The 22,378-nt window shown below is 39.2% G+C and overlaps 1 protein-coding gene across 1 annotated transcript in view; it reads left to right on the top strand.

The window, feature by feature from the left end:
* SV2C (synaptic vesicle glycoprotein 2C) overlaps positions 1-22,378 on the top strand; it is a 245,001-nt gene that overhangs the window by 45,449 nt on the left and 177,174 nt on the right. The window contains exon 2 of the mRNA XM_526889.8: positions 8,901-9,581. Within this exon, the coding sequence (XP_526889.2) occupies positions 9,002-9,581 (580 nt within the window). The 5' untranslated portion in view covers positions 8,901-9,001. The remainder of the gene's footprint in view (positions 1-8,900; positions 9,582-22,378) is intronic.

Here is a 22,378-nt window from a genome sequence, read left to right as displayed (position 1 = left end):
AGGGAAATTTATAGCACTAAATGCCCACAAGAGAAAGGAGGAAAGATCCAAAATTGACACCCTAACATCACAATTAAAAGAACTAGAAAAGCAAGAGCAAACACATTCAAAAGCTAGCAGAAGGCAAGAAATAACTAAAATCAGAGCAGAACTGAAGGAAATACAAAAAAACCCTTCAAAAAATTAATGAATCCAGGAGCTGGTTTTTTGAAAGGATCAGCAAAATTGATAGAACGCTAGCAAGACCAATAAAGAAAAAAAGAGAGAAGAATCAAATAGATGCAATAAAAAATGATAAAGGGGATATCACCACCGATCCCACAGAAATACAAACTACCATCAGAGAATACTACAAACACCTCTACGCAAATAAACTAGAAAATCTAGAAGAAATGGATAAATTCGTCGACACATACACTCTCCCAAGACTAAACCAGGAAGAAGTTGAATCTCTGAATAGACCAATAACAGGCTCTGAAATTGTGGCAATAATCAATAGCTTACCAACCAAAAAGAGTCCAGGACCAGATGGATTCACAGCTGAATTCTACCAGAGGTAAAAGGAGGAACTGGCACCATTTCTTCTGAAATTATTCCAATCAATAGAAAAAGAGGGAATCCTCCTTAACTCATTTGATAAGGCCAGCATCATCCTGATACCAAAGCCTGGCAGAGACACAACCAAAAAAGAGAATTTTAGACCAATATCCTTGATGAACATTGATGCAAAAATCCTCAATAAAATACTGGCAAACCGAATCCAGCAGCACATCAAAAAGGTTATCCACCGTGATCACGTGGGCTTCATCCCTGGGATACAAGCCTGTTTCAATATACACAAATCAATAAATGTAATCCAGCATATGAACAGAACCAAAGACAAAAACCACATGATTATCTCAATGGATGCAGAAAAGGCCTTTGACAAAGTTCATCAACGCTTCATGTCAAATAACATTTCTATTGTTAGGAAAATTGTTTTGACATCACAGGTTTCTTGAATAGTCTTTGGAGTTTTCTGGGAATCCTCAGACCAGACTTTGAGAACCACTACTATGGAACATATGCTCACAGCCAAGAATTACTAAACTTGTGATAAAGTCCTGTCCTATTTGAGATAGTCACTAACCCAACAAATGAGAAAATTCACTCCCAAATAGTTAGAGACAATAGACTTCAACTCCAAATGTATGATATGGTCTAAATTCATTATATGCTCATGCATCTGCATAGTCTAAATATTGGAAATAAAATTGCTGATTGCCAAGAGTGGGCATCTCTGGGTGGCAGAAATACAAATGTTTTTTATTTTCTTGTTTATGACTTCCTGGATTTTTAACTTATTACTTTCCCCCAATTTTATTGTGATAAAATACACATCACATAAAATTTACCACTTAACCATTTTTAAGTGTACAGTCAGTGCTATTGAATATGTTCATAATGTTGTGCAACCAACACTACCATTCATCTCCATCACTCTGTTCATCTTGTAAAACTGAAACTCCGTATCCATCAAATGAAAACTCCCCATTCCCCACTTCTCCCAGATCCTGGCAACCACCATTCTATGTCCTGTCTCTATTATTTTGACTGGTCTAAGGATCTCATATAAATAGAATCATATAGTATTTGTCTTTTTGTGGCTGGCTTATTTCATTTAGCATAGTATCCTCAAGATTCACCCATATTATAGCATGTTTCAGAATTTCCTTCTTTTTAAGGCTGAATAACATTCCATTGTCTGTGTATACCACATTTTGCCTATCCATTCATTGGTCAATGGGCCAATGGGTTGCTTCCTTGATTAAGCTACTGTTAATAACACTGTTAGGATCATAGATGTATAAATATCTTCTCCAAAATCTGCTCTCCATTCTTTTGCGTCTATACCTAGAGGTGGAATTCCTAGATTATATGGTAATTCTATTTTTATGTTTTTAGGAACTGCCACACTATTTTTCACAGAGGCTGTACTATTTCATATTCCCACCAACAGTGCACATGGCTCCATATCCTTGCCAACACTTGTTATTTTGTGATTTTGTTTGTTTTTTGTTGATTTTTGCTAGTAGCCATCCAAATTGGTATGCATTGGTCCAGTTCTTTTTAAAATAAGCATGCTTTGGTTTTGTAATCAGAAAGAAAGATTCTGTACTAAATTGAATTCAAGTATTTCTTCAAAGAAGGATAGTGCCCACTTTGACTCACTTGAGGATATTTCTGGGACCTTCACAAAAGTTTATATATGCAAACAGGTTTGCCATTTGTGTGAGGCCTTTAGATTTCACTAATCTGGGGTTTGTAGAGATTTGGACAACTGCTGAGGTCTTTACCCTGGTTTATGAGATCTATTCTTCATAGAGCAAATTAACTGTGTCAAAATTGCATAAAAATGAACGTTAATATACTTAAAATTAAAATTTCCAGGCTCTTTGAATGACTTATTGCTTTAAAAATACACAGATATGCTAAATACTTTCTATTTTTATAGCAAGTCTGTTTAAAAATCATAAGCAATTACATTTGGAAAACTTAGTTTCAGTTTTTGATACACTTGAAAGAAATACTGTATTTTATTTTAGAAATATTATTTTAATGTAGATTTTCTGCCTTTTATCCTGCTTCTTTCAATTAGTTCTAATTAGTGTTATGGTATTTTATAATAGAGACATTACAATTTAAAGGATTTTAGTGTTCATCTTAATACAGTATTTCCATAAAATGTATAATGAGAACTGCTCACTGGTGTCATGCTGAGGGTGGGGAATTCTGTTATTAGGAAAGTTAGGAAATGATTGGGTAACAAATTTAAGCAAGGTTCCTTATAACAGGCTTTGTACTGTAACCCTCCTACTCATACTCCACATGAAGTAAGTGTGAGAGCATATAAAGTCATATAAAGTCAGAGCACTTTATAGGACCACAAGGTGCAGATTGCACCTTGGGGGACTACTGATCCAGACAACTGCCTGATAAAGAAAGTGGAGGAACTAAGAGTTGACCCCTTATGGTGCTTGAGTCCTCATTTAATAACATTAAGGCCAGGTGCAGTGGCTCACACCTGTAATCCCAGCACTTTGGGAGGCTGAGGTAGGAGGACTGCTTGAGCACAGAAGTTCTAGACCAGCCTTGGAAACATAAAAAGACTTCATCTCTACAAAAAATAAAATGTTAGCCTGGCATGGTGGTGCACACCTGTAGTCCCAGCTACTCGGGAGGCTGAGGTGGGAGGGTCGCTTGAGCTTGGGAAGCTGAGGCTGCAGTGAGTCATGATCACGCCACTGCTGCCTGGGTGGGAGAGTGAAGCCCTGTCTCAAAAAACAAACAAAAAACCCAATAACATTACTTTATGGTGTTTCTTTTTACTAGTTTCCTGTTTTCAGGAAAGTTACACTCTAATAGGGAAGGCCATCACATGTATTGATGAGCATAATGGAAAATGTGATTGAATGCCGGGAGGAAACCAGCTACACTTAACTTGCAAGATGTGATTAGGCTAAGCAATAAAGAAAGGAAATCGTTTCATGAAATAGGTGATTTTTGAACCGTGATTTTTGAACTGCACCTTAAAGAATGAGAATGTAGGCATACAGGTAGTTTACAGGGTTGGAGGGCAAGAGGTGTCTTTAAATAATAAACACTTAATGTCAGGGATTTGGACAGGCTGGGATGATGGGTCAGTTTCTATTTCTTCATCTCAAAGATGTGCTCAGTGTGGAAACTTCTTGGAAAGCTCCCCTCTCAACCCCACCCCACTCCAGAAGGAGTCCTGTGTAGCCCAGCATGCCTGACTTGGGAGGGAAGTGTGGCATCAGGGATAAAGTTGGACACAGTTGTCCAGTCAGCTGGCAGGTAGTTCACCATTTGTCTTCTGTGTTGAATGTCTCTTCTAGATCCAAGCTTAAGAGAGGAAGAGGGATGTTATGAGCCCCTCTGCCCAATCCCAGCACACTACATATCTGCAAGTACTTTAGAAGAGCCCGAGTCTACTGGCATGGGGGCTGCCTTCTACACACCCATGCTGTTTCAGATCCCTATTTCCATCACAGGCTCCCATTTCCACAAAAACGTGGCAGATGTAGTGGGTATGTGGTTGGGCTCTGGAGTAGCATTGCATAGGGTTGCATTGTTACTGGGCAGGTTTCAGTTTTCTTATCTGTGAAGTGGGCATTTTTAAAAGTACCTACCCCATACAATGTTTGTGAGCATTATTGTGTGATAATGCATCTGAAGTGCGTGGCACATGGCTGACATAACGGATTAGCCATTATTATTGCTATCATTACTCTATCAGCGCACAATGGTTTTAAAGCTGCATAAATACAATTGTTAGAAGAATGGACTCTCCCAGCATCCAGAAGATTCTAGAACATTTGCGGGAGGAGGAGCTATCCAAGATCTTTTGATTGATGGTGGTGATGAGGAGTAAAGCAAAGGGAAGACTGCATGTTTGGGCGGTGTGGGGAAACAACAAGAGAAACATCTGTGTGTTGGGGGTTGTGTAGGGTGGGAGCTTGTGTAGGAAAGTTTTAAAATAGTATGTAGTGGTATTGGATATGTGTGTTTGTCATGAACCATCAAAGGAGCAAAAAGAAGAAAGACTGTGTTTTGCCAGAATAATGCTCATGTGTATAATTATTCTTTATATTTTACATATTTGTGCAAAATATCACACACAATGATTGTGCATGTCATTGACTATATCAGATTCACTTTGCTGTGAACGTTGTTTGGTTTAACAGCCGCTTCTATAAATGCAGTTTTCAATCGGCTATGTATCCTGCAGCTTAGCATGATGAGTAGGGCATCTAAACAAATATTTATCAAATGCTTTTACAGGAGGTACTGTTAATGCCCTGGGTCCCTGGACCCCTTTCATCATCTCTGTGCTCTCCCCATTTGGCTTCAGTGTGCCTTTGCTTTCCTCGGCCAGCACCTTCAGAGGATTGCCTTCAGGCTACTGGAACTACCTTGCCTTTTGGTGCAGAGAACAGGAAGCTCCTACATTCCACCATTGCCCCCAGGACCCCTCAGCCAACAGTTGGCATGGGGTTATGAAAGCCCAGCACCTTTATCCGAGTGGGGGAAAAATTCCGAGGCGTAATTTATACTCCAGAGTTCTTCCTGAAGCTTGCTGCATGGTAGAATACCTAAAATTGCTGCCCTGCTTCCATCGCTCCCTCCCGCCCTGCTCCCTGACTCCCTTACTCTTTAATAAATGATTTGCAGCTGACTCCTTATGGCTAGGTCTGTTCCTGGGGAAACTGAATTGAAACCACTGAATATATGTCAGATTCTGTCCTAAAACCGGTGTAAACAACTCATTTAATTCTCACAACACTGGAAGGTGGTTATTATTACCCTTATTTCGTGGAGAAGGAAACTGACTTGAGTAAACGAGGAGCATCATGTACTTAGAGGTTGTTAGAGTTTCATTGCTTTGCCTACTTTCCTGCCGTCCTGGCCCACTGATGTCTTATTTAACAGGGTTACATTATCTTTTGAAGTACAGCCACCATCCTAGGGTAGTTTATTGGAACAAACAAGACCACATTTTAAAATTATTACCCATATAAAGCTCGTCACTGATTAAAGGTCTCACAACAATTCTCTTTACTTCAGAATGTAGAAGACAATTTAGAGAAGCGGTTATAAAACAATTTTAGTGTACGAAAAAAAGTTACTGGAATACTGGAATGACTAGGAAGAAGGCCACTGCATTTAATAAGACCTCAGTGAGACCACTGGGTGAGGCAGATGAAGATAAGGGGTAAGGCTTTGGGGTCAGACACATTTGAGCTTGAGTCCGGCATCTCCTCTAACAAGCTTTGTGACTTTGGGCTAATCTCTCTAAGCCTTAATTTTTCATCTGTAAAATGGAAGACTATAATGTCTATTTTGTAGGATTGAAGTAAAGATTAAATAAAAGAATAAAACGATGTACAGGAAGTTTTTAGCACAATGCCTCACATATAGTAAACACCAAATCAAGGTGGTTTGTTTTGTTTTTCATTGAAACAAAGTCTGACATATATTATGTGGCATAACTCCATAATCGATTCGAGAAACAAAAGAAAATATTGATGATGCTATAAACAGTTGCTTGCGGACCTTCTTATAGGCCACACCTGGTGTGTAAGCCCCACCCTTGAGAAGTGCTGCTTTAATTCAAGCATAACCTTCCCATGTAGATACAAATCTGCCATTTTCCTGGCAATATCTGGAATGAGCCAAGCTCTTCACATTTTTCCATTTACCAGAGGGAGATAATAGCCATAGAATTATAACTCTGCCCCTGAACAGTCTGCCCCCAGCCAATCATCCTGCACATATTCCAAGATGGCTTTATAAGGATAGTACAAACTTGGGGTTTTGGTTTAACTCCGTATTTTGAAATCACTGTAGATTCACATGCAGTTGTAAGGAATGATTCAGAGAGACCCCTGTACCCTTCACCAGCTAACCCCAATGGCAATATCTGCAAACATCTAATTTTATATAGCATTTTTGAATAAGTATTCATATTTCTTGTTTATGAAAGAGCACAGAAAAATCTTCTTTGCTTTAGTAAGACTACAAACTAAAGAACAAGTCTCTTCCCTCAAGGAACTTACCTGAGCTTCGATTTGGGGGATGAGAAATCTTGAAAGACAAAAAGAGAACTTATATGTGCACATCCTTTGTTTTGTCCTGGAATTAAAACTAAGATTTCTGCAAGAATTTTTTCAAAATTGGAATATTTAATTGTAAAATTCTTATTGTATTTTATTTCTCATTGCTCAAGTGCTTAGACTACTTAGGGGGTTAGAACTGTCCACTTTTCCAGCCATAACTATGACATTTAAGATATCATACCTCTTGCCTCTTACAGAGGTGGCTCCTATACAAGGACCTCTTTAGGGATGAAAACCCTGTAAAGCATGTGGTAAGGATACCTGTGGCTGAGGACAAAAGCAAAAAAGCCAAATGCAGTCAGTTGATATACAATTTCTTGGAAACAGCTATGGCAGAAGCTTTCCATTATGAAAGGCACTGGGGTAGTGCCGTAGGGTCATTCAGACTCTGCTTTCAACTAACCGGGATTTGGAACTCACTTAATGGTGTTTCTGGAGCTGATTATGTACAGGAAGCAGCTGATATGCAGTGTCTGATGTGGTCATCCGTTCGATGGATAGGATGGCAGTTTATTTTATTTATTGTGTGAAATATTCTGATTTTCTGTTAATTTTTAAAGTAGGAAATGTCTCTCAACTTCATCATTGTCCTCTCTGCCCCTTTTCCCTGACTTCTTGAGTTTCTGAGCACCCCATCCTCAGCCTCCCTTCTCACCACCTTTCCATTTTTTCTTACTGTTCTCATGGATTTTCCCATGTCTCTCTTCCTCCCTTTCTCTTCCTCTCAGTTCTAAAAAAAAAAAAAAAAAAAGGAAGAGCTGGGGGAGAACAAACAGAAAAATCATTTACTAAAACATTTGGTTAAAAACCTTGCAATCATATATTTATTTTAATTTCATTTTATCATTTTCCAAAACGCAGCCTGTGAGAACCATACTCCTGTTTTGCCTACTGGGCATTTGTAGGTATTCAGTGGGAACGAAGCATGGTCCATTTATAAACAAACATCTGTTTGTCTTTATTGCTGGGTTTGATTGTGGCATTTGGAGGAGTAATTAAATGTATGTTAGTAATAGCTACTTTAAATATTTTAAACTAGGTACAAAATGAAAAAGTAGAAATGACGATTATATAAATCAATGTTTGGAATGCTGCCATAGCTTAAGGCTTGGGGAGTTAATGATGGGGGAGAAAGACTTTTTTAACCTCTGTTATCATCTGTGTACAAGGATGAACCTGTCAGTGACTCACATGAGCCACCAGAAGAGGCAGCTGAGTGGACAAATGGAATATAAGTTACCTTGAGGTCAGCCTGAATTTAAGGAACCAAGGCATGAGGGGACTATCAGTGAAAAAGAAAACCAAATAACAGGTCCTGGAAGGTCCAGACTTTACTACCAAAACAGCAGCTAACCAGAGTGGCAGGTGGGAGGATGTGAGAGGGAGAGAGGGAGAGAGAGAGAGTGTGTGTGCGTACTGGGTATCCAGAGATGAAGAAAATAGAAATGGGGTTGTGAAGGGACATGGCATGGAGCTTACCTGTCCCTGAAGGCCTGGGGGTAGTTTCTGAAAGGGCAGACTCCCACCAAACAAGCCATATGTTCTAATTCAATATCAAATGCAGCCATAAAATCATTTGATGAACTCTGACAATCCTGTGGATATGACACTATGCTATGGGAATATACTCCTTGCCAGTTTGGGGTGCCATGTGAGTCTCTGTTACCATTTGTTGGAAGGAAACACAATGTTAAGTAGGGGAGAAATTCAACTTTACAAATATAGCTATAGTTTGATTGATAGCAATTGTATATGGGGCTGCTTGCTTTTCAATGTGAGGAAATAGGCCCAGTAGGATTCTTCTAATACTCTGGTTTGTCTTTGCAATATTTGTACGTGTCTGTGAGCAATACTATTTTTCTCAATCAAGGTATATGCTTGTAGCATTTCAAAATGTGTTGGGCGTGCTTTTAAAGATGCAAGATGCTCTGTTTTATTCTCAGGGGAATTCCTGTGTACTGTTACCCTGGGGATAGAATTCCTTAAAATAAAACAATAATAATAGCAGCGAAAACCCTAAATACTCCAAGTGATGCTCACACTTAAGCAGAGAAGCAGCCTAGGGTGTACATGTATATACAGTGAGATCAAAAAAAAAAAAAAAGGAAAAACTAATTCTGTGTTGTAGTTTGTGGGACACTGAAAAGAGGTCAAGAAATAGACGGTAAAAAATATATATATAGAAAGGAATAATAAGTATCTCCTCTATTTCTTCTTTCGCAGTTCTGTTTTGAACCCAAAGTGGATGATGCTGTCAGAGCTGAACCACTGAAAGGAGGCTGTGAAAATTTCCCATCTTCTCATTGGCCATCAGTTGAGATAAGATGGAAGACTCTTACAAGGATAGGACTTCACTGATGAAGGGTGCCAAGGACATTGCCAGAGAGGTGAAGAAACAAACAGTAAAGAAGGTGAATCAAGCTGTGGACCGAGCCCAGGATGAATACACCCAGAGGTCCTACAGTCGGTTCCAAGATGAAGAAGATGATGATGACTACTACCCGGCTGGAGAAACCTATAATGGTGAGGCCAACGATGACGAAGGCTCAAGTGAAGCCACTGAGGGGCATGATGAAGATGATGAGATCTACGAGGGGGAGTATCAGGGCATCCCCAGTATGAACCAAGCGAAGGACAGCATCGTGTCAGTGGGGCAGCCCAAGGGCGATGAGTACAAGGACCGGCGGGAGCTGGAATCAGAAAGGAGAGCTGACGAGGAAGAGTTAGCCCAGCAGTATGAGCTGATAATCCAAGAATGCGGTCATGGTCGTTTTCAGTGGGCCCTTTTCTTCGTCCTGGGCATGGCTCTTATGGCAGACGGTGTAGAGGTGTTTGTCGTTGGCTTCGTGTTACCCAGTGCTGAGACAGACCTCTGCATCCCAAATTCAGGATCTGGATGGCTAGGTGAGTGTGTGGTGTCAGTGAGGCCAACTCTGAAACTGGCTTATTTGTTAAGCACAGTTATCAACATAGAGAATAAATACTTTTCATCTAGAGTACTGCATTTTTTCTAACAAATTTTTTATTACAAAAAACTTTAAGCATACAAAAGAATCAAAATAATTGTACAGTGAACACCTGTGTATACCCACCACCTAGATTCTGTAGTTAACATTTACTATATTTTCTTTATCATCTCTCCATCAACCCAATTTATTTTTATGCATTTCAAAGTAAGTTAGAGTATGTTTTAACTTATATTTTTATCATAGTTGCATTGGTTTCTCCTTTATTAAATTCCAAAGCTACTCTCTTGGAAGTTAATAATGCTGTTATATTTAACACTTTTCTAAATACAGAGATTAGTTCTGTAAAACTCTGACAAATGTGATTTCAAATGTCAATTTTTATGTGTAATACAGTAGTTTAAATATTTTAGGACCCTGATAACTTTAATTTTTTCTATTATCTATGTGTATGTTTGCTTAGATTTTCAACTAGCCTTATTCGTATAATTTTCTATAGGTGATTTTTAATCTTTTTCAAGCTGTGTAACTTTGTGCCCAAACTAGAAAAACTTCATTTCTTTATATTATTTTAAATCATATAAATATTTAAATGTGTGTGTTAAAAATAATATAACCTCTCTATAAAATATCTATACAGCAGATTTGATTTTTGTTTTGAAGTTACCATGGACTCAGGTTTATATTTTTACAAAGCTATAGTTAACACTCTCCGAGTTTGTACGAGGGAAAATAAGTAGGCAAGAAGCAAGCATGCAGTGAAATCTCCCCTCAGCAGTTTAAGGATCCACAGCAAACACTTGGGATATAAAATCAGGAGGATTTTCAAACTGCTTTTGCAAATCCTGCCTCAGAGAACATGTTTATGTGCATATTAAATCTTTACGTGTTTCAGAGTCTATGAAAGAAAGAATACTTAGTATCTATGTTTCCAAGGGACTTCTTTAAAACTAAAGCTTCAAAAACAAAAGTATACAATTCTTGAAACCTAGTAACTTTATTAAGTAATGTTATTATCATTGAGGCTGAGAAATTTCCTGGGTGATTAAAATTAAATGCCATATCCTAATTTGTTCTGTGACAACACAAGAGAGATAATCATGAATGAGAAAATGATATACATCTTTTTATTCCTTTAACACTTGTTTCTTTTATATGACCCACTCCTAGTATTTGTTTCTTTATGCTTAGCTAAAATAAATGGATCCATGAAAGTAGATTGTGTAGGTTGAAGGGGTGGGAGTCAGGAGCATATTGTGCATATTTCACTGGTACACTCATTTGTGTGTTCCACTATCAAATGCAGACATCACCACGCTTCAGAGGAGGGTCCTTGGTCATTTGTCAAATTGATCATCTCAGCAGACTGGTTTTGTATCTAGCACTGTATATCATTTTTGTTTTTTTTCTTTTGGTGAGCAAGTATATCCAAATGTAAGCCTAGACATCAAAATATGTATTCAGATTTTGCTAAAGGAATATGTCAGCAGAATGTGTAAAGAAGATAGACCCTTAGAAATATACTCACACAAATATTTAATAATTGCCAGCTTAAATTTAGAATAAAAAATATTTTAATGTTATGATCCCACCATTTATACTGGAAACACTACAGAAAAATCTAAGCCCAACTTGCCCTATGCCTTTATCTTCCTGGTGCTGTATGAAAGCACAGTATGACATACGGTTCTCTTATCAAACTATCCTCCAAACCCAGAAACCCTGGTGATGTTACCCACCCCCATGTGGCATTTGGAAGTGTAGATAATGCTGCAGAACAATTGGAGCACAGATATTCTCATCTGCCCATAAATGTTGCCTGCTTTAGTGAATTAAAAATATGTCCCCAGGAGTGTATAGTTTCACTCAGTGTTGTGAGTCCCCAACAGGAGCATTTTAATGCTTTCATAACTGTGCCTTCCAGACTTGCATTTCATTTATTTTGCCATTGTAATTTCACTCATAATTGCATTCTAACAGAGTCTTTTTAGACAAGCATTTAAATTGTTTTGCCATTTTCATTTCATCGAATAATAGCTTTGTAATATAATTACCACACTAAGTCATAGCAATAGGATCAAAATGCAAGAAAGCAGGATGCATGACCCATGTTTGGTGGCATTTTGAGGATATAGATTTGCAAAATAATTTCTCATTTGCTACTAAGCATTGTGTCATTTTCCTCACGGAAGACCAGGAACAAAAATACGGCCCAATTTATGTTTTAATTATTTGGGAGATTGAGCCTCTCTTTGTGTTTGCTAAAAGATTGACTTAAAGGTATCTAAGGGCATACAGTGTGTGCCTGTATCTGTGTACGTAGTCTGTGTGTATATATAACATTGTTAATTGGGCCAGAAGAAGTTAGGGTAAATATTTAATTATCTAATGATCTGCTCTTTGGAAGAACAAGGGCAGTCACTTTAAGATAATCTGTTCTCTATTGCCAAAGTCTATTTATTAAGCACTTACTGTGTGTAAAGCACAGTATTGTCACAAGGATAATAGGACAAAAAAGAGAGGCAAGGTTTCTCTATCCAAGGAAGTTATAGTCTAGTATGGAGAAATCACAAATGAGTAGATTACCAGTCTAGATACCAAGTGTCAGTAGCCATAAGACAAGTGTAAATAAAGAGACTTCAAGCAGGGAGAACATGTTACAGGGTAAGGCCCTGACTAAAGCAGTGGAGAGAAGGAATGGATTTCAGAGCTACTCCAGAGGTAGAGTCAGCAAGGATTTGCTCATTGATTAGCTTCAAGTGGGGAGGAGGGGACCAATTAATGAAAGAATGGCAGTTCATTAAATTAGGTAAGGCAGAATATAGATTTTAGCAGGATGGAGAAAGATGAAAATGTTTAGTTTGAGACCCTCTCATTTTGAGGTCCTTGGGGACAATCAAAGAGGAGTGCCAATGGGCTATTCCCCATTTGAGCTGAAATGCCCAGAGATTTGGAAGTCATCTTGTTTAAGAAAACACTGCCAATTACCTTAATGAGGGACAGAATCGTTTCCCGCTGAATACTATTTATGGGGCTGGTGGTGGAGGAGGAATCATTAAGGAGGTAGAGGAGAAGCCAGAGAAAGGAGCAGCCAGGAGAAAGGGGAGGTCTGGAACTTGCTGGAAGAAGGAAGGGATGTATAGCTTTCAGGCGCTGCAGTCTTGCAGTAGAGGCTGGCAATTAAGAGTTATTGGCTGCTGCAGACATCTCTTAAGATGAACACAGTGAGCACAATAAACACAATGAGCCAGACTAGTAAGTTTTTAAGACTTCTTATTGAATAAAGTGAAAATGTGTCCTCCTGATTTCCAGCCCCTGGTCACAAGGCAGGGTTTTCCAGGACATCAGGCATTCTCCCTTCCCATTTGCTGGGACTCAGAGTGGATGCTGTGGAAGTGAGCCCTCTGACTTAGCTTCTGTTCAGTGGTTGTTGAGGGGGGCAGGTATGGTTCTAAGATTACCCCTAGGCAGGAAAGATGTGCAACCATTTTCAGCTCAGCCCTACCCCGACTCTAGTCCATTAGGGCAGAACAAGCAGCTTGCTGGCACCTCTTCCCTTGCATCAGAGGGGCTGGCCTCCCACTCACTGGCTTATTTCCTCCTAAGACCCATCCAGTGAAGCAGAGAAAATGATCATTATTGGTTCAACTGCTTTATTGCTGAGGGTTACAAAGATGAGTGATATTTAGGAACTAAAATATTATCACAGCCAGGTGTTGACTAATACAAAATAGATGCAAAGCAACATATTCTAACCCCAAATGTACTTTTATAACTAAACCTGAACTAATTAATAGTGAAACATCCTGTGCTTCTTTTATCCTTTTCAAGGCAAATATCAACTGCTACCCCTAATTCCCATATGCATTGGTAGTTTTCAGGACAGGAGTTTTAGCAGCATAATTGAGACAGGGCCAGATTGCTTTGGGAAGAAACATGAATGTTGTTGAGAAAAATGGAGACAGCAAGAACATTTCATTTGATAAGCATTAATTGAGTACCAACTCTGAGCCAGGTACCTGGCAAAGTACATTGAGAGGATATTCTGATTAGTATATTGTGATCTGTGTCATTCAGGAACTTTTTTTGTTGTTGTTACAATGTGACAAATACACTTGTGATAAATTTTAGTGCTTTATGTTTTTTTTTTTCTATGACAAAGATACTGAATAAAATGCTATAGGATTGCAGAGGAGGGAACTACCAGGCTTACCTTTGGAAACTGATGAAAACTCATCTAGGAATTGACATTTAAACAGGGTTTTGAACCATGGCACATGTATACCTATGTAACAAACCTTCACATTCTGGACATGTATCCCAGAACTTAAAATAAAAAATATAAACAGGGTTTTGAGAGCTGGACAAGAGTTTACCGGGCAGATAAAAGGAAGGATGGCACTTCGGGAAGATGTTATAATTGCCCAATAGCCTGGACTTGGTAGGCAATTATGTGAACTTATCTGTGGTAGGCGTAGTAGTGTTGGAGCTGACAGGTCACATTGTGGATATATTGTGAAGACCTTAATGCCAAGATAGGGGTTTGGACTTTATCATGAAATCATTAGACCTGTGTTTTAGAAAGCTGCCTCTGGCAGCAGTGTGGAGAGAGAATGAGATGGGAGAGAGACTTAAAATGTCAAATAGACTTTAAGCCACTTACTTGTGTGACCATTTGCAAGTAATTTAAATTTCTCTGTGCCTCGGTTTTCATAGCTGTACGTTGGCAATAAGAATACCCAATTAGATTGGGAGGATTGAATGAGATAATATATGTATAACTCTTAGCAAAGCATTGAATATATAGCAAACACTAATAAATGATAGCTGCTATAATAATTAATAGAAGTGTGAATTTCAGTTAGGAGGCTAATGCAATAGCCCAGGCAAAACATGAAGAAATCCCTAAGTGTATCAGTTAATAGGGTGACAGAGGTGTCAGAATCGGAAGTATTTCTGGAAGAGAAATGGAAAAATTTGGTGAATGAGAAAGATAAGCAGGTAGTTGAGGATGATAGCCAAGGCATTGGGCAGGTACAGGGGAGGCAGAGCAGATGGGGAGGCTGATGAAGTTCATTTTGGAGGGTGTTAGTCTGGTAGGTAGAAGAGGTCAGGACCAGAATGGCAGATGTGAGATTCTGAAAAGGGAGGTTTAACCAGAGAACACAGCTAAACAGGAGGTGGACAATGACTAATGAAGGTATCAGACAGCTTAGCAAGGGGTTAGAGAGTCTTTCAGCCCCCAAATAACTAACAGCCAGAAGTAAATTCCTCTGCATGACACTTTTATATTTTTTAATTTAAAAAATCATATTACAATCCTCTTAAATCTCCTGTTTCCCTTCAGAACCAGTGGCCATGTTTAAAATTTGGTCTATGTGCTTCTCTAGACATGCCAATTAGATGTGCTTGTTCTACAGAGCCCTCTTTGAAGCTGGAGTGGAAGTGGGGAGGAGGGTTGACAGGACCCCTTCTGGCATCCCTTTCCTCTTCTTCATCAGAGCAGACTCAGATTCATCCATTTAGGTGAGGAAAGGATTCCATAGCTAAACAACAAAAAAATTTTAATATCTTATCTGGAATATCAGTGACTTCAGCTGTCACACTAGTGTTACAGGTTCAGTGTTTGATGAAGTGGTGTTATGAAGTAGCCAGGATGTGTGGGGCATGGCCCAAGGCCCTGAAAGAAAGATTGAGATGAATAAGGTTTGGCTCCTATTACCAGCGGGAATCATAATATTTCCCAGCTGTTGTTTCCTTTGTGATTTAGGCAAACCCTGTCATTTTAAAGATGAAGATAGGAGACATGGAGAGCTCGGTTGGCTTGCCTGATCTGTAGCTGGGTATTAGCTGAGGCAGACTCTGGAACACATGTACCAACTCTTAGTCCTATGTTCCTTTCCAGTTCCCTCACATTTTCATTTAAAGCACTTTCAATGGGGATAACCCTGAGAAGAACACAAGGCTCTCCATTCTTGGTGAAAATACACCACTCTGGTATGTCAAGCAAGATAAAGATGATTTGGAAATTCACTTTTTGCTTGTGAAGTCCAACAGAGTAATCACCTGTTGAACTTTTCAAAAACCTTAATAGAAGATATCACCTGTTTTTTGTAATTATAAACAGTACCTAATGGCAAATATATGGTCACAAATGAGAAATTTGGTTGCCTCAGAGAATTAACCTATCAAATTAGCCCATAGCGCAAAGTCATCTTAAAGAGGCAGAGTGACAGAAAAAATAAAGAAAGGGAATGTAAGCCTCATGGGAACCAGGGATTTTGTCTGTTGTTCCCTACTGTATCCTCCTGCCCAGATCAGTGTGTGGTACATAATAGGATCTCAACAAATATTTGTTGAATGAATGAATGACAGTCTCTGAGATCTTTAACACTTTGAGACCTAAGTCAAGATATGAACATATCTAAAATAAGAATGTACTATTTTGGGCCAGGCACAGCGGCTCACGCCTGTAGTTCCAGCACTTTGGGAGGCTGAGGCAGGCAGATCACAAGGTCAGGAGATTTAGACTATCCTGGCTAACACAGTGAAACCCCATCTCTACTAAAAATACAAAAAAATTAGTCGGGTGTGGTAGCGGGTACCTGTAGTCCCAGCTACTCGGGAGGCTGAGGCAGGAGAATGGCATGAACCCAGGAGGCAGAGGTTGCAGTGAGCTGAGATCGTGCCACTGCACTCTAGCCTGGGCGATGGAGCGAGACTCCATCTCAAAAAAAAAAGAATGTATTATTTTGAATTGAAACTCAGCAGAGGAGGAATACCAAAGAGAAAGTCATAGATGCAGATGTTGGCAGTGCCCTTCCAAATAGTGCTCAGGGTTGAGGTGCCCTGACCTAAAGATTTAGCCTATCTATCTAGTGGCCACATGTATCTCTATTGTAGGGAAAGATGCATTAGACATCCTTGGCCTGGAATTTGTGAAGACACGAATGCTGTAGCTAAGACCTCTCATTCTCATTACATGTTCCAAAGCAACTTAAGGATTTCAAATTCAGCTTTCTCTAGAGCTTGCCCATCAGAAATATGCTGGCCAAAGAATGCCAGTTTTCTTGGGAGTCCTGTTTTTCATTTTAATTGGCCAACTGGCATTCTGTTTTTTTCTATCAGTCGTGGTGAGGTTGACCATTGGGAGACTGCTTCTAAGAGATAGATCTGTCTTTAGTGTGCTGACATATCGGGTTTCTGAACATATAAGACTGAGGTCCAAACCAGTCTTGCATCCTGGTAGACCTACTTGGGTGTTCACCTAGCTTCCTGGAGAAATATTCCAACTTCATAGATACTAGGTTTTCTTTAAAACATCTGCAATATTAGCTAGAGTCCATTGGTATATTGGACGAAAACAGAGCTAGACCAATAATATCAAAGCATTAAAAAGACAATACTTTTACATATAACTGGAATTTTACTTGACTTTTTTCCATTTTTAGAAGCTCTTGAAAGTTTTAAAAATATTTCTAAATAATTCTAGAATAAATATAGATATTTACAAATCTGGGATATATTTTTGGATAGAAATGGAGTAGTTGTTTTTGTTTTACTTAAAACTTTCCTATCAACTGTACCAAGTCAGACTACTTGGCATTCCTATATCTTCCATTGATAGCTAGAGTGTTCACTCAACCAAAATTTATTGAGCATCTACTATGTGACAAGCACTATTTAGACTCTAGAAATATAATAGTAATAAAACAGAAAATATCTCTGGTAGATCTTGATCATGTTTTCAGCTTCTCTTTCTGTAGTTTTTACTTGGATGCTGGAATTCCTTGAAATATACAGAATTCATTCCTCCCATGCCCCTTTGCTTTGTTTGACACTTCTAGGAAGGGTAGTTTCTTTGAGAGAAGAGCTGGATAGATATGACCTGAACCCTTATTCCTTTAGGGATTAACAAAAGAATAAATATTCTGTTGGGATTTCTAGCTGCTTTATTGAGAGATAGCTGGGTCTGAAAACAACAGCTTCAAGTTTCTAAGATTCCCCTTTGCTAGTTTCATAGACTCTTATTTTCCACTAGACTGCAGGTGGAGTGCAGTGACTGGCTCACAGTGCATTGAACCAATCTTTTTAGAGTGTGTCTAACCCCTGCTCAGTGCTGCCAGGTAGACCAGCATATCCAAGCTGATGACATAGAGGGATACAGAGTTTTTCCTCTTTTAGCTTTATTCCAAATTTGTGATGATTTGGCATCTGAGTGTGGCCTAAATTTTAAGACCCATAACTTTTTTTCCCTACAAGTGTACACTGCAGACTTTAGGATCAGCAGCTCTATACCCTGCCTGATCTCTTTGTCCTCAGCATCTATGTGGGTACCTCTCATGGAACTTTATTCTTTGTTGTGTATGCACCCTCTGTCTCTGTTTAGCCTCTCAGGCATCACAGTGATCCTAATTGGAATTAAAAAGTTATTGGCTCATAGAGCACATCCTGTCTACCAACACTAGCAAAATCTTATTTGGATTCATTATTGCAGAATTGGAAAAGAAGATTCAATAATTTATCGCCATTATGGTCCTGGATCTTATTTCCTCTTGCCTTTCAAATTCTCCTGGGAGGAGAGAGGCTTCTGACATTCGAGTGGAGGTGGACTGAGCAGCCTGAAAAGACTCTTCCATCCAAAGAGTCGGGTTCACTTTCACAGGACAGGAAATGAACAGAAACTCTCTGCCTCATTCCTGAAACTTGCCAATAAGTAGCATTCTAAGACGGCGAGAATTTGATAGGAAAATATCCTTCTGCCACCCTGAGGGTCACTGAGGGTTATCCATAATACAGCTCTGAACCTGAAGGCAGATTTCTCTATTTCTACACTCTGAATTATTGTATCCCTATATCCTAGAACATTCTAGGATGAGGATTCTGATAGGAATCCTCACTAACACTGAGAGCACTGGCCTTACATACATTGATCCAGTCTGAGACTCTACCTAAAGTCACTGGAGAACTTGCCGATGTATTTTCAGGTTGGAGAATTTGTTCATGTGGATGTCACTTTAAATAAGGCAATTGAAGCCAGGCGCGGTGGCTCACACCTGTAATCCCAGCCCTTTGGGAGGCCAAGGCAGGTGGATCACTTGAGGTCAGGAGCTCAAGACCATCCTGGCCAACATGGTGAAACCCCATCTCTACTAAAAATACAAAAATTAGCCAGGCGTGGTGGTATGTGCCTGTAGTCCCAGCTACTCAGGAGGCTGAGGCAGGAGAATGGCTTGAACCTGGGAGGTGGAGGCTGCAGTGAGCCAAGATCACACCACTGCACTCCAGCCTGGGTGACAGAGCAAAAGTCCATCTCAAAAAAAAAAAAAAAGTAAAATTTAAAATATTAAAAAATTAAAAATAAATAAGGCAGTTGAATTGTTAATTAACAATTGGATCAAGCCAAATATAATAATACAGACTCATAGGTTTGATTTCAGATTATCAGTATGCAGTTGCACCCTTTCATGTGAAATCTAACATCCAAGTATTCTCACCTAAACAAGAGCAAGGGCCTTTAAATGGCCTGAGCTTCCTGCTGAACACTTCAGTGTAAGAAACTGTTCATCACATTCATCTTAATGAATTAGTCTGATAAATTACTGATTAAGTATTTCTCACACACATATTTGCAAACCAACATTTTTACCCTAAATTTAGAAATTTCTTTTTGGCCTGTAAGATTGTGAGAGAAAAAGTAAAAGAAGTAAATGAGTGTAGTTCTTACCTTTAATTTCAAAATTGAGGTCTCTAATCAAATTGAAAATGATGAGGAAACAATGAGTTTTTCCAATTAAAATTTTTTTTACTGTCAGGAATTTGCTTAAAAATAGAATTTAATGATCTTTAAATTATTTTCACATCTCTCTGTCTTGATTCTGTTTAATGTGCTTATAATCATAACTGCAATTATGTAAATACAGATTAGTTCATCTTTGCTAACTTCACATTATTTCACATAAATATTTTGGAGAATCAATACAGTGTGTTGTGGGCATCAGTGAGTATATGGTCATTCATAATTCACTGTTCCAGTCCCTTGCTTAGCCATCTGTTACTGAGCATTTGAATGTATCCAGTTCTTTGCTTATTATATGAAAATAATGCTCCAATTAATGTCATTATTAAAATTACTCTTTTGTTTGGGACATTTAGTTGGCATGTTTTCCCCAAAGCAGGAGTGAAAGTTACTAATGAGTATATGATATTTTAATTTCTTTTTTAAAAACATTAACATAAGTAATACTGAAAGAAGAAAATAATATGGCAAATATTCAATAATGTTGGAAATGCCAGACAACACAGGCCCAGGGAACAGTCAAGGCTGACTAGGAAGTCCTTTGCATATTCTCCAAATATGGTATCTCTTCAACTTTTTCTTTTCCTTTTTTTTTTTTTTTTTTTTGAGACGGAGTCTTGCTCTGTTGCCAGGCTAGAGTGCAGTGGTGCAATCTCGGCTCACTACTGCAACCTCCGACTCCCTGGTTCAAGCAATTCTCCTGCCTCAGCCTCCCAAGTAGCTGGGGTTACAGGCACCTGCCACCACACCCAGCTAATTTTTGTATTTTTAGTAGAATGGGGTTTCACCATGTTGGCCAGGATGGTCTCAATATCCTGACCTCATGATCCACCTGCCTTGGCCTCCCAAAGTGCTGGGATTACAGGTGTGAGCCACCGCGCCTGGCTGGCCTCTTCAAGTTTTTCTTAAGGAAATTGGTTGCAATGATGATGATGAAAAGGCATTAGTGTGCCCAGGGGAAAACATTAGTGGTCAGATGATGAGAAACAGAGCGACGATAAAGGTGTCCCATCTTAGGTACTTACCCTCCAAACACTGAAGTAGCCCCTAATCCCTTACCCCAGAAATGAGTTCATTCTCCCATGTCCAACTCTATGTTAGCATTTCTCAACAGGAGCCCTAGTAACAGGGACAAGTCTGTGCTGTGTGACACTGTCTCACACATTGCAGGATGTTTACTAGCTGTGGCCTCTGTCCACAAAATGTGAGCAGTGCTTCCCATGCATTCCTTAAAACATGTGCCTTACCACACTCCAGACAAGGCCTCTCAAATACATATTTCTACCTGACCCCCAGGAAGCAATAGGATCCAGGACTCAGGCTCTGGTGGTGGTATTACCACAACAGCAGTGGAGACTGGAGTTCAGTGTGGGGGAAACAGAAGAGTTGTCTCTTGTGCTGGCTTTCTGCCTTCCTGGTAGTGGTTCTACGTCTTCTAGGATTGTGGTTTTAACATCGAGGATCTTCTACTGATCTTGACAATGGTCTTGAATTTTTTCAAACTAACGAATATGTGTTGGAAAATCAAGCTGGTCATCAACTGAGCCGTTCTTGGAGTTGTAGAGCTTAGAGAGGAAAGGTGATTTAGTGCTCACAGAATCAAAAACCCTAAATTTGAAGAAGAGAAAAACTGAAGTCAAATAAAAAGGAAATGATTCACATAGAGGCACATGCCATTACCAGTGAGGTAGGAATAAAAACTTGATGTGCCTAATTTTCAGACTGGGATTTTCTTCATCCAAAAAGTGCACAATCTCAGTTGGTGGTGGTGGTTACGCAACAATGTGAATGTACTCAACATCACATCATAGTAAGATGATAAATTTTATGTTCTATGTGTTTTATACAATTAAAAAAATGCAGTGTTCCTATGCATTTAGGAATGAAGAGCTATTTATCAATATTGGAATATTGCTTATTTCTGCAATAAAATTTATTTTTTCACTGGAAAGACTGAGCCTGGAAACAGTGAAGCTGACAGCTGAGAAACTGCTGAAAACCCTAACGACAGCACTTTCCAGATCCAACTTACCTTGTGGGGCTGCCATGTAAAATTGTGCAGGTTGTGACCTGCACAAAAGGACCTGGGTTTGTGGAAGGGGTGGGGTTGGAATCCAGCCCTTTCACTCACCATTCATCTTGGTTTAGGGCTGCTTTTATTTATCTGGAGGAAAGGATGATCTTTGCTAATTCCTCTTCCTTGAAGGAGCTCCTTTACGTAATTCATCCACCCAGATGAATCTGCCTTTTCCCAATTCATGTAGAAGTGTCTTCTGTGCCAGGAGGCTCTGTTACTTGATGATCAACTTTAGACAGTGGGGAACCTGAGGAGATACAAAAGGAGAAGGGATATAAGAAACCATGACCTGACCCTTCCAAGAACTGAGGGCAGATGCAGAATATTCAGAAGATGAGAACCGTTCAAAGGGAAAATGTAACTAAAGTGCAAATATAATTCAGTAAATATTCACGTAAGCAGTTACAGTTCTGGATTTTAAGTACGGTCAGATTAATAGGAGGGTTTTTTTTTTTTTGTTTTTTGTTTTTTTAGCAAATCATGTGTCTAATTAACTTAAAATATTTGGGAAATTCTGAGAAATGAGGGAATTTTGAGTTTATAAGTACACTGCATGTTAATGACCCAGAATAATAGAATTGGAGAGAATGGACCATCTTCTCTAGCTGAGGCCCAGGCCCAAGAGAAGAGCTCACACAGAGCAGAACTAAGCTACAGCCACCAGGGATTTTGTGGGGAAGATTACCTCTATACCGGGAGGGGCCCATGCAATTTGCATCACCATAGCTGCCCTCTCCAGGAGTTCTTGGGAGAGCAATTCTGTTTAGGTACATAGCAGAAGAGCAAGCTCCTAGAGTGGAAGTTAAAGGGGCTGCTTAATCTTTGGTGTGCACTTTGTGAGGTTAGGGAGGTAAGATGT

Source organism: Pan troglodytes, chromosome 4, assembly GCF_028858775.2.
Source record: "Pan troglodytes isolate AG18354 chromosome 4, NHGRI_mPanTro3-v2.0_pri, whole genome shotgun sequence".
Lineage (NCBI taxonomy): Eukaryota > Metazoa > Chordata > Mammalia > Primates > Hominidae > Pan > Pan troglodytes.
The sequence above is the reverse complement of the archived record's forward strand: the minus strand, read 5'-3'. Positions and strand labels throughout refer to the sequence as shown.